The 14,583-nt window shown below is 38.3% G+C and overlaps 2 protein-coding genes across 2 annotated transcripts in view; one reads left to right on the plus strand and one right to left on the minus strand.

Moving 5' to 3' along the window:
• The window catches only part of ccdc186 (coiled-coil domain containing 186), a 36,123-nt gene extending 33,064 nt beyond the window's left edge, over positions 1-3,059 (minus strand). Inside the window, exons 1-3 of the mRNA XM_015390513.1 lie at positions 2,922-3,059; positions 709-1,589; positions 493-619 (exon numbers count right to left, since the gene is read on the minus strand). Of these exons, the coding sequence (XP_015245999.1) occupies positions 493-619; positions 709-1,571 (990 nt within the window). The 5' untranslated portion in view covers positions 1,572-1,589; positions 2,922-3,059. The remainder of the gene's footprint in view (positions 1-492; positions 620-708; positions 1,590-2,921) is intronic.
• Positions 3,060-6,647: 3,588 nt separating this feature from the next.
• tdrd1 (tudor domain containing 1) overlaps positions 6,648-14,583 on the plus strand; it is a 23,025-nt gene continuing 15,089 nt past the window's right edge. The window contains exons 1-8 of the mRNA XM_015390500.1: positions 6,648-6,780; positions 6,890-6,927; positions 13,282-13,333; positions 13,538-13,652; positions 13,738-13,804; positions 13,884-13,961; positions 14,066-14,245; positions 14,367-14,510. Coding sequence (XP_015245986.1) covers positions 6,648-6,780; positions 6,890-6,927; positions 13,282-13,333; positions 13,538-13,652; positions 13,738-13,804; positions 13,884-13,961; positions 14,066-14,245; positions 14,367-14,510 — 807 coding nt within the window. The remainder of the gene's footprint in view (positions 6,781-6,889; positions 6,928-13,281; positions 13,334-13,537; positions 13,653-13,737; positions 13,805-13,883; positions 13,962-14,065; positions 14,246-14,366; positions 14,511-14,583) is intronic.

Raw genomic sequence — 14,583 nt, forward strand, 5'->3', positions numbered from 1 at the left:
CATTGCAATGTACCATGACACATCATCTCAAAAGATGTGTCTTTATGGTTTAATATCACAAGAGCACAAACAATGGCTGTGTTGAAAGCAATATTTGCCACGTGTCTTGAGTTAACATTTGCATGGCTACATGAAATTCAGCCTGCTAGATGGTGTTTTACTTCAGCAGCACCCCACATCTGACACAGATTATCAATAATACTGCAAAAATGACAAATGAAAAACCCAACGTAGAGCAGACCAACAAGCTGCAGCTGATAGGGCAGATGGATTCATTATAAAGTCATTCCACTGAGAAGACAGAAACAAACTAAATAATCTCTTGTCAAAGTTTCAATGTTTATAGTGAAAGTGTTTGGAGCTGTTCAAAATGATTCCAAATGGGGAGTTGGTCTGACTAGCTGTTTGATTTCCTAGGTTTTGTCTACAGGCAAGGAAATATCTGCTGAGAATTACTTTACAGGAATGGAGAATACAGAATAAAATACTGACCTTTTTAATAGAGCCCATGTGCTGCTTCTCTGTCTCTGCTCTCTTTTTCAGCTCTTCCTTCATATTATCTTTTTCTGAGCAGATCCCCAGGATCAGCTCCTGATGTCTCTTGTTCTCCTCAAGCAACCTAAGCAAAAAGGTTAAAAAAGCTTCTTAAAAATTGTGTCTCTTAAGGGATAAACGATCAGTGGAAGGATTTTATTCTATATAATTTACCTCTGAATAGCCTTCTCCTGCTGAGTGCATTTGTACTGCACACATTTCTCAAAGACCATCATGCAGCCGTCCTGGTCTGCTGGGAGTCCATTGACAGGCGAGCTCCCTTTCCCCTTTCCTCTGCTTTCCCTTTCAGACAAGCCACAAGCTAAAAGCTCCGACTCCAGTTCATCCAACAGCGACTCTTGTGACAACGAGCGTTGGATCTGAGAAATGAGCTTTCGACTGCAATCAGTGTCATAGGGGCTTGATGAGGACTGTGAGGGGAGAGGGACGCCAGAGCTGGTCTGTGGGCTGGAAGCTGGCGAGAGGCTGAGTGTGTCTGAGCTCGGAGTGGAGGCTCCATTAGAGATCCCAGAGGTAGAAGAGTCTATGGGGGAGCTTTTGGAAGTGCTTTGGACAGAATGGAGTGAAGGACTTTCAGCATTGCTGCTGCTGTCTGCAGTGGGAGACTGTGACGGCTGCTCACTGTCAGCTTGAGATGTCGCATCAAAAGTCAAAAAGGTCTCCACTGTACCTTCGATAACGGAAGGAGAGGTTTCTGCAACATCATGACAGGCAGAGGTAGTCTTATTTGAAAGATGGCCAAGTGTGTCAGTCTGAACATCAGCGGTCGTCTCTCCTTCATCATGATAGTCCACACCGCATATATGAGCTCCATCTCCGCTCTCCAGCTGTTTTTCAACTTTTTCCTGATTGCAAGTCTTCACCTCATGTCCACTGTTCTGAAAAATGAGCTCCTCTTCTTCAACGCTTGATGTACTTGTACGTAACACGGCTCTTGGGTTTGAATCCTCTGTAGACAATTTATTATCTGATGCTTCCATTTTCTGTGCATCTGTAGTGGGAGCAGGCTGTTTCATGGCCGCTTATGTTCAAATCTGGCAGCAAGAAGGCAAAAAAAACAAAAAAATAGTTAAAAAAAAAAAAAGGAGGAAAACAAGCTGGCTTAATGAAAGTTTATCTGTAAACAACAAAAAGTTCCTTAAAATCATTCATACGGTATCCCTGAGCTATTTATATGTTGCATCCTCCTGATCGGTACTTCGTAGATCATTCATTACCGAAAGGAAAAACCTGAAGAATGTCCACAGACACACTAGAGAGCTGGGACAATACACAAAAGAGGTGTGTCTTTTGCCCCGCCTGTGACAGGATTACATTTGCCGGAAGGCGTGTGACAGAGAACGTCACACAGCTGTGATTGTTATTCAAGATTACAGTATCTATTGGCTTCATTCGACACCTGAAACACTTGCAGCATGGGCCTAACATTTTAATTCAACTATTGCCTCAAATCAGAGAATTTTTATGAAAAAAGTTACACCCAAACAGATGTAGGTAGGCTGAAGCAAAGAAGTAAATAATAAAAAATAAAACTAATACATTACCTCTTATCCAGCACTAGAGTGAAAAGGGGCTTATCAGCATTTACTGTGTTAATGATCACTGGGTACATTTAGTGTGGGTGGAGGCCTTACAAACTTTAATAGTAATTTATGTTTTTATTTACCTTTTTTTTCTCCCTTTTACAGCTAAAGCTCTTTATGCTCCCAGGATCACTAACCCCACCCATTTCATGCCCATCCTCTGTTAATAACCCATATCCTTTTACACAAGTAGAGACCAACACAAACCAATGTTTAAATATTATCCCTAAAGATCTTCTTACAGAGTGAAATATCTTGATTTTCACTCATTTTGCTGTTTCTATGTGAAAACCTAAGCTAGTACTTACATAATGATGCTCCTCTGACAGGTGTCGTGCCACAACACCTAGCTAGTACCATCATAAATCTACCACTTCCCTTTTATAATCGATTACATAACAAAGTTAATTATTTGTAACAATAAGCAGCCAAACGATGATCATTATAGTGTTTGATCTTTTATTTACATTCCGTGGCATTTGACGTTAGCTCTACCTGTCCCTCTGACTTGTTAGCATGCTAGCCTGTCAGTTAGCTCCAGGGCATCGGGGCTAACTGTTGGGCTACTATATCAGCTTAAACCGCATATAATAAATAAACAAAAAAGCAACGATGTTTAATAATGAACACGCGGCTAGGTTGACATGTTTTAACGTCATATGTTGTTATTTTATCCAGTTAGCTGAGCTAAAAATGATAACACAGACGTTAGCTGAGGCTAATGCTAGCATGCATCAATGACGAAGGGTGAAGCTAAATAAAGATGGTTGTATTTATACCCACCAAAACCCAACAAGTCATCGTGTATGTCCGTGCAGTGACGGTCAGAACTGCCCGTTAAAGCAGCTGATCGCCCAGCTACAGCTACTCACTGCTATGACACATCAACAAATATGGCCACAGCAGAAGGAGATTGATAGAAACCAATGAATGCCCGCTGACAAGTGACGTCGCTCTGACGTTAAAGCACAGAACAGGTACACCTGCAGGTATTTACAAAGGAAAACCATGAAAATGAAACCACTCTTGCCTCCTCTGCTTAAAAAAAGTAATAATGTTTTATTTTCTCATCTAAATTGTTTATTTTGCTTTCATTCTTTATATCCTTCCCTTTTACTTCAGATAGTGACTTATCTGTATGCTTTTATTGGATTATGACATATTTTATTTCCTTATATGAATATAAAAAAAAGGACAGACTTAAACATAAAAACACATGGTTCTCCCACAGATTCTGAAGGAAACATAATATTACAGTTGTGTCAAAATGTTTTTAGAAAATCAAAAGATTTTTATTTGTTTACATTTCATCTACAGGTAGTTTACTATGAAGAATAACCACAAGAAATGTGATCATTTACGCTGCAACTGGAATTTCCCTTTGGACTGTTTTAACAGACCTTCAAGCATCATAAGAACAATATCATCCTTAGTTTTGTGGAAAGAGTTAATGGGAAAAGCTGATTTAATCTTGTTGCTCTGATTGTATCTGTGGCTGACTATTTTTAGTCAGCCATTGTTTCCTCTGAGGCAAAATAGCCGTTCATTCTTGATTTGCATCAAAAAGACTTGAAAGACAAGGATAGGTCTGTGTGTCAGGTTTCACTCAAATTGTAATACTCTTAAAGTGGAGGAAAGCTTCAGGGTACACAAGTAAGCCCAGCAATAACCACGTGGTCCCCACCAGTGCAGAGCTTGCTTAGGAATGATAGTGGATGTGTATGTGTTTGATTCTCTAGACATAAACTCAACTTTATTTATCCCTTGGGATTACTCCTTCAGGGAAATTCTGGTTCCAGTAGCTTATATAGAGTAAAAAGAGTTAAAGCAAGATTCCATTAAAGATTAAAAAATATATGTATGCCAGACAATATAAAAAGAGTTTATATAGTACAAAAAAAGCATTAAAAAAGAAAAAAGTGGTAACTTCCTGGAATATGTTTCCTCAGATATAAAAAATATAAAAAGTAAAGTATAGTCACATTGAGATAGAGACTAATGATGAGAGGGAGCAGGGACCCCCTACTTATATGTATTATATTATAATATGTTATATCAAACTGGTCCCTCTATCAAATATGGAGTAATGTAACAACGTAATTTCTCCCTGGGATTATTAAAGTATTTCTGATTCTGATTCCTCATTGATGGGATAGGTGTTGTGAATGAAACTGTGGCCAGCTTGAAAGAGCTCCTGTGTGTTGCTGTATGTGTGCATTGATGACTGAAAGACATCTCCTGCCTCCATTTATCCCTTTACTACAGTGTGTTGAATTCATGTTAATATGCATTTAGAGACATTTCAATTAGTGGGAAAAAAATGCAGAAGGGGAATATTAAAAAAAAGTCTAATCAACCAAAATTTTCGCGACCCCCATGCAGTACCTCTGTGGACCCCCTGTTGAAGACCTCTGCTTCAGGGTGTTTGGAAAAAGAAGATGAATGAAAATTGTAAACATTTAACAATCGTCTCTTTGAGACACTAGACGCATTTTACAGAAGTGGAAAAAAAGGTTTTATAGTCACAAACTGAAGGGAAATCTTTATAAAATCGCAATAGGAAAGAGCCAACTTAGAAACATTAAATATAGCACATTTTAACCTAGCAGGATTAAGGGTGAGAACCCAAAGATAATTTTAACTGTATGATTCTTTACAGTTAAATACTTATATACTCTATACTGAAAAGAATTCATTGTAATACAAAATACATACAGAAAGCGCAATGGTGTAAATATCGGTAAGCAGAGAATGCAGTTGCTTACGGCCCCCGGCCTCTTACGGGCCCCGTCAATGACACCTGGTTGACCCCCTTCGCAATTTTGGACTAGGACATCTGATTGCTGATGTAATGAGGCGAAAAATTCCTTAAAAAACCCACCTGACTTTAAAGTGGCTGACTGGAACTTATTTATACCCCAACACATGCCAGATTTCACATGATGGTGAGCCGTTGAAACGCGACACCAATAGCAAAGCAGATAGTGGTACTTTTAATTACTATGTTAATAACTGTGTATAGTTCATTAGACGGTTGGTAAAAAAAATACGCTTATATATGTTTCAAACCGCAATATAGATTTTAAAAGAAAAATGTATTTGATTATTTTATTATTATTATTGTTACACCACAACTTGGAATTATGGGTAATCCAGAGTGTTGTACTTCATATGGTCTATATGGCAAGCTTGCCATACTTCCAGGAGGATGGTTCCTAAAAAATTCCTTACTGTCAGGAAAAGTTAAGTCAGCGTGTGATGCTTTAAATTTTGAAATTTGAGATATCTTGAAAGGAATTTTGACTAGGCAAAATGTAATTTAAGATATCTTGAATTATTATTCTTCCTAATCAGAATATAAATACAGATATCTTAAATTATCATTCCGGATAGTCAAAATGTGGTTTTGTCTACTCAAAATGTATTTTAAGATATCTGGAACATATTTATGGATGGTCAGACGAAACCGAATTTATGTTAAAAAGGCTTGCCATATTCTGCCTAGTCATTATTTGCTTTTAAGATATTTATAATTTAGTTTTCACTTGTCAAAACTGCATATCTCCTATCCTACAATACATTTAAGATATCATGAATTATAGTGCAATTTGAGATATCTTTAATTAGAATTATGACTAGTCAAAACAAAAATCGAGATATCTTGAAATTACTTTATGACTAGTCGTAATTTAATCGTAGATATCTGAAATGTGTATTTCAGATAGCCAGTAATTCATTCTAGATATCTTAATATGATGTCTCCATACAGGTTAATGGTAAATCTGACATCATTTGGACTAGTCAGAATGTAATTAGAGATATCTCGAATAGGAATTTTGACAAGTCAAAATATAATTAGAGATATCTTAAATCGCTAAAACGTCTAGTCATAAAACGTTTTGAGATATCTTGAATGTAAAGGTAAGACAACCGATTTATGTGAAAATTGCTTGCCATAGCCCCACCCTAATAATGTTGCTTACGGGCCTATTGTTGTCTCGTTACGCCATTGAGAAAGCGTTCGATGATTTGCCTTCCAAAAAATAAAACAGGATTGACACTATTTTTTGAACAGTAAACCTTTACACAGTAAGAACAAATACATACTTTTTTTATTTCTGGTTTAATACAGAGAAGGTTCCGATAAACATCTCTCCGCGTAATTAACGTTCAAGCGGTTTTGATTTTGACCTTCTGGTGACGTCATCACGCAGGTGCCGCGCTCATTTTCTTCTCACGAGCAGCACGTGAACGTAGGTAAATTTGAGCGCCCAAATGCTTAACACATTCTTTAAATATTAAATCATAACTTTTGATGCTGACAGCTTTGCTCTCCTTTACTTTTAAGAACTTTCTTAAAGTAGCGTTTAGCAAGATAGCTGACGCACGTGAGCTTTAATGCTAACCTTGAGTTAGCTAGCTAAGAGCGTTTTAATAAAAGTACTTTCCCTCGTTATTCAACGCGCTGAGCTGCGAAACAAAATATTATTTTGCTATACCACTATAGACATGAGCGCTTCTTATCCTACATCCACGGTTAAACCCACCCGGCCGCTGAGGAGACCTTTGTCCAGCCCGGGTTTGTCTTTACTATCCAGGCAAAGATTCCCCGCTGCTGCATCTGCACGCATCGCTGAAGATGGTAAGCCTAGGTGCTCCCTTTTTAAATTTTTTGTTTTTAAATTCCTCTTATTGTTTTCATTTGGTAAATTCGACAAAACAAAAGCCTTTTTATTAAATACTTTTTCCAGGCTCCACCACTTCAACAGTAAGCAGAAATGAATCGCTGGTATGTATCACATTTTTACTGCCATATTATCATGTCTGCACCAACAAGAGGTGAGATAAATGCTACAGTTGCTACAATTGACATATATGCATGTAAAACATAAAAGGATAACATTAAATTAAACCTGTATATCAATGTATGATAAAACAAAACAATTTAACTGTTCATTTTCACTAACTAATAATAATTTATAGATAAAGGCAACTTAAAATTCAGTCTCTTAGAGCAGTTTTTTTTTTTTTTTTTCCCCAAACCTGATCCACAAGGCACTGCCCTGCGTGTTTTAGGCGTTTACCTGCTTCAACACACCTGATTCAGATGATTGGAGTTCTGGAAACCCTGTTAAATGGGAACACCGTTTTTTCTTTTTCTTACATTGGCCCAGATGATTGGAGTTCTGGAAACCCTGTTAAAGGGGAACACCGTTTTTTCTTTTTCTTACATTGGCCTCTTGATTTTACGTTATTACATCATGTTCTACTTACCCATATGAATTTTGTGTCATTTGGAGCTGTTCAGAAGATATTCTGTTAGGTTATATCCAAGTAACGTCTTTGTATGGGCAATGATTTCAAGGCACAAACTAAACTGTTCATAGTTTATCATTTATGGTATGCCAGCATTCATAACATGTAGGCGAATCACTGTCCCCCAGACATCTGCGGTTATATTTTTTATATTTATATCTTTTAAAAACAAAGCGGTGTGTGTATGATGTCATCCGCGGGCGCCGGCTACCGTTCATTCATCCTGTCCGCTGAACTGCTGCTAGTTTTCCTCACATGCCTGGAAGATGTCTAGTGCTACTATCACAGATGGTCTCGCTCTCGAAATGGAATTGAACGATTCAGATTAGCTAGCCAAACAAATAGAAGGGGTAGAGCGTAGCCGCCTGTGGCCCGGGCTGCCTGTCACAACTCCAGTCCAGCGCGTGGATGACGTCATACACACTCCGCTTTGTTTAAAAAAAATATAAATATAAAAAAATATAACTGCGGATGTCTTGGGGACAGTGATGCGCCTACATGTTATGAATGCTGGGGTACCATAAATGATCAATTATGAACAGTTTAGTTTGTCCCTTCTAGTCACTTGCCCATTGGAAGACGTTATTTGGATATAACTTAAGGGAATATCTTCAGAACAAACAGCTCCAAATGACACAAAACTCATATGGGTGAGTATAACATCATGTAGTAATGTAAATAAAAAAAAATTAATAAATAAAAAAAATGAGTTCCCCTTTAAACTGCTATCTATTGACATCAGGTTTGTGACAGCCTGGAAACATCCAAGACATGCAGATGCAGGTCAGTGTGCCTTGAGGACCAGTGTTGGAAAACACTGTCTTAAGGCTGACTTACACTTCGAAACTAGGTCGTCTGCGTATGTGTCGCGGTGAACACAGAGATGTCCCCTTCCCCTCCGAAGACACTCTGCTGCACCTCTCCCAAATTGAAGGTGACCACAGACAGGAGGCATCTGAATGGTCAAATCTACATCCGCTCTACACTATGCGTCTCCTGTTTGGTGCCTTATCGGCTTCCTTTGTTTGTATGACCACCATTGTGGAAAACGACTTGTGAAATTGGACCAGTTAGAAGAGCGAGGTGCGCGAGAACGCTGGGACCCTTTTTCCACCTGGATCCCCGTTCTTTTTTGTCCTCACGTCCCTCCGTTGTCGGACAGACTTGCCCCCATTTCCTCACCGCCTCGGTCGTATCTAGACCCACAGCTAGTTAATGATTTTCCTCTTTTGCATTGTGGAGTGGAATAAACATAGCACAGACCACGCTTCAATATTGAGCATAAATCAAAAATGCCTGCGTCCTGCGACAGGCTCACTGCGACACACTGCTGCAGGAATATAACCAACCCTTTAGGCTGCGTTCACACTGCAGCCTGAAGTGACCCAAATCCGATTTTTTTTTGGCCCATATGCGACCTGTATCGGATCTTTTCATGGCTGTCTGAACAACACAGATCCTATTTTTATTTCCAATGCGACCCAGGCCGCTTGGCTATGTGGTCCTGAATCTGAAAAGAATCTGATCTTTTCAAATGCGACCTGTTTCTCAAGAGGTCGTATTCATCCGACATGAACGCCATTAATACATGACAAAGGTCATTATTATGGGTCATGTTATGAAGAAGCGGCAAGAAAAACAACAACCGTGGCGGACAATGATACAGAGAGTAGTATTTATGTTTAACCATCTTGAACAGATTTTGTTTTTATGGTTGGGAAAGATCGCTAGATGCGCTCCAGCACTATCGTCCATGTTTACTTCCGTAAACACAGTACAAGCTGGCCTGTGATGTCATAAAGTCCTCTACTGCGCATGCGGGACATTGCGTTGTCTGACTGCAGTTCACACAGGAGATGACGTACAAGTTATATTTGGAAATGTTAACGGCAACACAAACAAATTGGGATTTCACAAAAAATCTGAATTGAGCATCAAGGCCTGCAGTGTGAATGTAGCCTTAGAGAAATTTGGTTTCTAAAAATGTTAAGTGCACGCTTTTAATACCAGATAAGAGATGCCAATTTTCCCGTGTGTCTACATTATTTCAACACGTTGGTTTTTTTCAGTAGGTATATTTCATTTATATAGCACATTTCATTTGCCACACTATTCAGTGATGTACATGTAATGACCATAAAAGTAAAATAGAATAGAAAACCCCTTTATTAGGAAAATTCTGGTGTTTATAGCAGCAAAAAGATTATAAGAAAAAAACTGTCACACAATTGTGGACCTTTAGAAAAATGTATAACAATAACATAATAGTGAAGAGTTAAAAGATGAACAATGAAATACTTTACTGTTAAGTGTTTTAGCAATATAAAACTGCACTGGGAGAATAAACCAATATACAGCTTTGGACATTTTTACAGGAATGGATATTTGAAAATAGCAGCAACACCAGAGATGTGTTGAAAAAATGACAGCAGCATGTTGTTTAACTGACTGAAGTAGAAACTGTGCAAAATCCACATGAATGTAACAACTTATTGAGGTTGTTGGGAACAGTGTTGGTTATAAATCATAGCTGCTGGGAGAAGGGATCTGTGATAACGCTCACGGGTGCATTTAGGGTGCAGCAGTCTGTCCCTGAAGGAGCTCTCTTGTTCTGCAACAGCTTCATGCATGGGGTGGGAGATATTATCCAACAGAGATGTTAATTTAGTTAGGATCATTTTGTTTCTACCTCCTGCACTGAGCCCAGAAGGCATCCAGTCACAGAGCTGGCCTTCCTGATTAGCTTATCCAGCTGCTTTCTCTCAGCTACAGATAATCCACTGCTCCAACAGACGGCTCCATAGAAGCTGTATATAGAGTGTATTACAGTGGCATAGCATCTTTTAACAGATAGCAACCCTGTTATAAAATTAATAAAAATGCATAAATGCAGTCAACTGACATTTCTATTGGTTCTAGGCAATTCATATTTTTTGCAATATCGCGATTCAACAAATTTTTTTAGTGAGAAAGCATACCTCAAAACGTCATCCGTGCAGTTAGTTTATCAGGATTATGATCCAACTAAAATATATACTTCTTTTTTAGAGAGCCTGACCTCCAGCATATAGCTGGTGTTTTGTCAGAACAACATACGCTGTCAGATCGGCATACATTGCACAACAGAGAATTATTTCCACATTAAATTTTAGTAGCAGTATTATGACCAGCCAAAACATGTTTATTTTAACTTTTAAAAAAGAAAATCGGCTTTGATCATTAGTGTTACACCGATACCAGTATCGGACGGGGCCCTGATACTCCACTAAAATGGTGGTATCGGTATCGGCGAGTACCAACAAAGGGGCATGATACCATTTTTTCGACCAAAAGTTTATTCAATTATTGTCACCCATTGCAGGTAAAAAGTTCTACTGGATTAACTTTGTATTAGTTTTTTTCCTGCTTCACAAAGGTAGGCAGCAGCTTGACAAAGCCATGATGGCAATTATTTTACATCCAACTGGTATGTAGTTCTTCATATACACACACACACATCAATTTCAAACAGATGGAATCAGTATCGGCCGATACAGCACAGCCAGGTATCAGGGCCAAAAAATGGCATCGGTGCAACATTATTGATTCTGTTATTTCTTGGGTGTTGAAATGGCCAGTCATAGTTGAAGTTTCTGGGATGTTGAGAGAAGAAGCATTTAGAGCTAAAATCATATTAGTCAATATTAATTTAAAATCAGTTAGTTTAGTAGTAAAACCATGTGTGGCAATTTGAATTTGGTTACATTTTCTTTTCATGTTTAAAATCATAGAAAAGAATGGCTGTGTTTATTATTGTCACTCAGGTCAGATAAAAACGAAGCGTATGCAGATCCGACAACGTATGCTGTTCTGACTGAACAGCAGCGGCAGCGCTGTAAATCCCTGCTGAAAAACTCTCTCTGTTGCAGCCAGATTACAGCCAGAATATAGAGCAGAATATTGTTAGTCAGCAGGTTTTAACATTTTTAGTTATATTGCGTGGTCCTAAAGTGTTTCAACATTGTTCATATAAAAAATGTTTTAGTGCAGCAATAATGATTAGAACTTGTTCTCTTTTCCTTGTAGCCTACATAAAAAAAACATTCTTTTTACATTTTGGTGTTTAACTCCTTAATATCTATTTATTTTTCATATCCAGAAATCTCTGCAGAAAAAATAACAGCTTGCAGCCTGTGTCTATTTCCCCTAAAAAAACAAAAAACTCCTGGATCATCTTTTCTTCTTGGTTGACGCTTCCGTGTTATGCCGAGAAATACCTGCCTGTGAATTATCTTCCCTCTCACACACTGATGAGAAAACGGATTGAAATATTAGTGAAGAGGGAACTTTTGAGCTTATTCTTGATGTTTTCTTTTTGTTTATGCAAGGATTCCCTTAAATTGAGTTTTAGTCAAAAGATAAATGATGAGAAATATCTGACTGTAGATAATTACCTCCCCTGTTGCAGGGACATGCATCGCCCTAAACTCGCACATTGATGAGAAAATGGATTGAAATATGAAAGAAAAGGGAACTTTTTAAACATACTGTAGTACGTTCTGTACTTCTGTACAGACTGTAGCACATAAACTAAAACGTGTCTCTTTAACAGTAAAAATCGTATGCATTCGACTTTATCTGTCCACCAAAACTAAATTTTAGAGCATTTAAGCATAAGAAACATGAACACATTAAAAATATGTTTAAAAGTTCCCTTTTCTTTCATATTTCAGTCCATTTTCTCATCAGTTTGTGAGATTGGAGGTTATTCTCAACATAACACCGGTGTCCAGCTTCAAAAGCTAAATTTCTTAAACTCTAGCATCAAAAGGCGGACATTCTGATGCCTGAACACTCGGACGGCAGAACACCCAGATGCGGTGCCCGCAACACTTTGACACCCTTCAATGCTGTCTCCTATAGACTTTGCGTGTAAATCAGATGCTCTGATGCTGATTACGCGTCTAGTCTGAATACACCAATAGAAAATTTCCACTCTAGACCTTTAGGTGGCGGTAAACTCTTAAAATGGGTTTTCCGCCACAAAGCAGAGAGGAGAGAATTACAGTTAGCACGCAGATCTATAAATACAAGTAGAAGCAAAGTGTTTTTCACACAAAGGTTACAGTAAACTCCTGCGACATTGGACTCTGGATAACCAAGTTTTAAAGTTGCTGAAAAACTTCAACCCTGGAGTGAAACATCTAGCTTATGGTTAGTGCAAAGGGAAAAGACAGGCCACAAGCTTCCAACCCCAGACTAACTGTAAAAGTAGAAAACCAAGTTGTTTTCAACATTTTTAAAGCCTTTTTAAATCATCTAAAGCCGGGCGTACACTGTGCGATTTTCAGGGCAATTTTCCAGTTGTGCGTGAATCTTTCGATCGGCACAACTTTCAGCGTTATCGTGCATCGTGAGTCATGTAGTGTACAGCGGGTAACGAGGGGCGATCGGCCTCTAACGACCACCTCCGTTAGGAATCGTGAGGTCGGGAGAACAACAAACATTAAGAGTGACAGTGAGTTCTTTGCAAGATTTGTTCACAATCTGATTCTTATAATGCTGGTTTAACTGAGAATTTTGAATCTCCCCCCCTTTTTGTACGTCTTGGGGAACCACACCCATTCATCCACCACACAGGAGATTCTTAGAGCCTCTATGTAAATTCTGGTTGGTTTTAAATTTATGGTTGCCTGTGTATTTCTTAGCTTGTTGATGAGCTTACAATCCTGTCTGCTCCTGATGGAGCAGTACATCTATTTGCCCTAGTTATTTATTTCTGCATCTGTGTGTTGTTAAAATGAAAATGTCTGTTTCAATGAAGTGATTTCTCCCCTTGAATTATCAGTTGACAGGATTGGACCATCCAGCTCCCTTGTGCTACATCTGTGGAAAGCAAGGTAATACTAGAGTTATAGAGTCAGTAAGTAAAGGTTTTAATCAAGGAAGATGCTTCTTTTGTTGATTTTTTTTTTTTTTTCATTCCATATGGCGTTTTGTGGGGGGTGGGGGGTCACTTTTCAAAAATCACTCATTTTATTAGTGTTGTTTTGTGTGCATTTTCCAACCAACAATGAAGATCAATTTCTCCTGCTGTTAAATAGGAAATTTCCGCTGCATGCGCTGCAAGAAAAAGAGTTATTGCTCTGTTGATTGTCAGACGGAAGACTGGAAAAACCACAGATACACCTGCAAAGCTGTTGACCCAGAGCCTGAAATGTAGGTTTGGTCACTAGTTTTAAAGCTTTTAATTTTCTAGAAATCAAGCTATTTTCAAATGTATGTGTGTCTCTTTAATTTAAAGAAAAAAGCCTGAGGAAAACGTTGCATTGCAAAGCACTGGTCTCAAGGAAAGCCTTGCAGAATTGCCAGTAAGTAACTTGGTTGTTTGCACTTCAAATATAAATCAAAACTCTTAACTATATGCTTTAATATTTCTGATCTTTAAAGGCTGGTGATACATCTAGCAACAACAGGGTCTATCTAAAACATTTACAAGCTTCTAAAATCAATAAAATGGACTTTCAGGTAAAAAAATAAAAATAAAGGGATACTCCAGTGCATCACCTTTTTGAACATGAAATTGTCTGCTGCTTGGTGCAGGACTCTATTTTTTTCTTTTTTACTTTCAGGCTACTGTTGTTGAATTCACCAGCCCTTGCCGGTTTTTCATCGTTCCCCAAATCCCTGAGATGTACGAAGCTCTACATATCATAAGGACAGAACTTCAGAAAGCATGCAGCAGTTTCTCAGGAACAGCTTACCTTCCCTGTGAGGGAGAAGTTTGCACAGTCCAGTTTTCCTATGATAAGGTGGGAACAGGTTATTTAATGCATTTTAGGTGTACATATTTAAATTAATTTTTGGCAAGTTATTGACTTAAATGTGTTTTATTTATTTTTTTTGTTTTTGTTTTTTTTTTTTCCCTATCAGAACTGGTACAGGGGTTTGGTGCAGACTCTATCTGCTGACAACCAGACAGCTGATATCCTTTACATTGACTTTGGTAACGAAGAGAAGGTTCCAGTTGAAAGAATCAGACCCCTTCCTGCAAACCTTAAAAATTTCAGCCCATGTGTGAGTTCTTGTAGTTTTGATTCATATTAAAGGGTGATGATGGCCTCTGCAAGGTTCTAGATTTACACTTTGC

Source organism: Cyprinodon variegatus, unplaced genomic scaffold (genome assembly GCF_000732505.1).
Source record: "Cyprinodon variegatus isolate N-32 unplaced genomic scaffold, C_variegatus-1.0 Scaffold502, whole genome shotgun sequence".
In the NCBI taxonomy this organism is placed as follows: domain Eukaryota; kingdom Metazoa; phylum Chordata; class Actinopteri; order Cyprinodontiformes; family Cyprinodontidae; genus Cyprinodon; species Cyprinodon variegatus.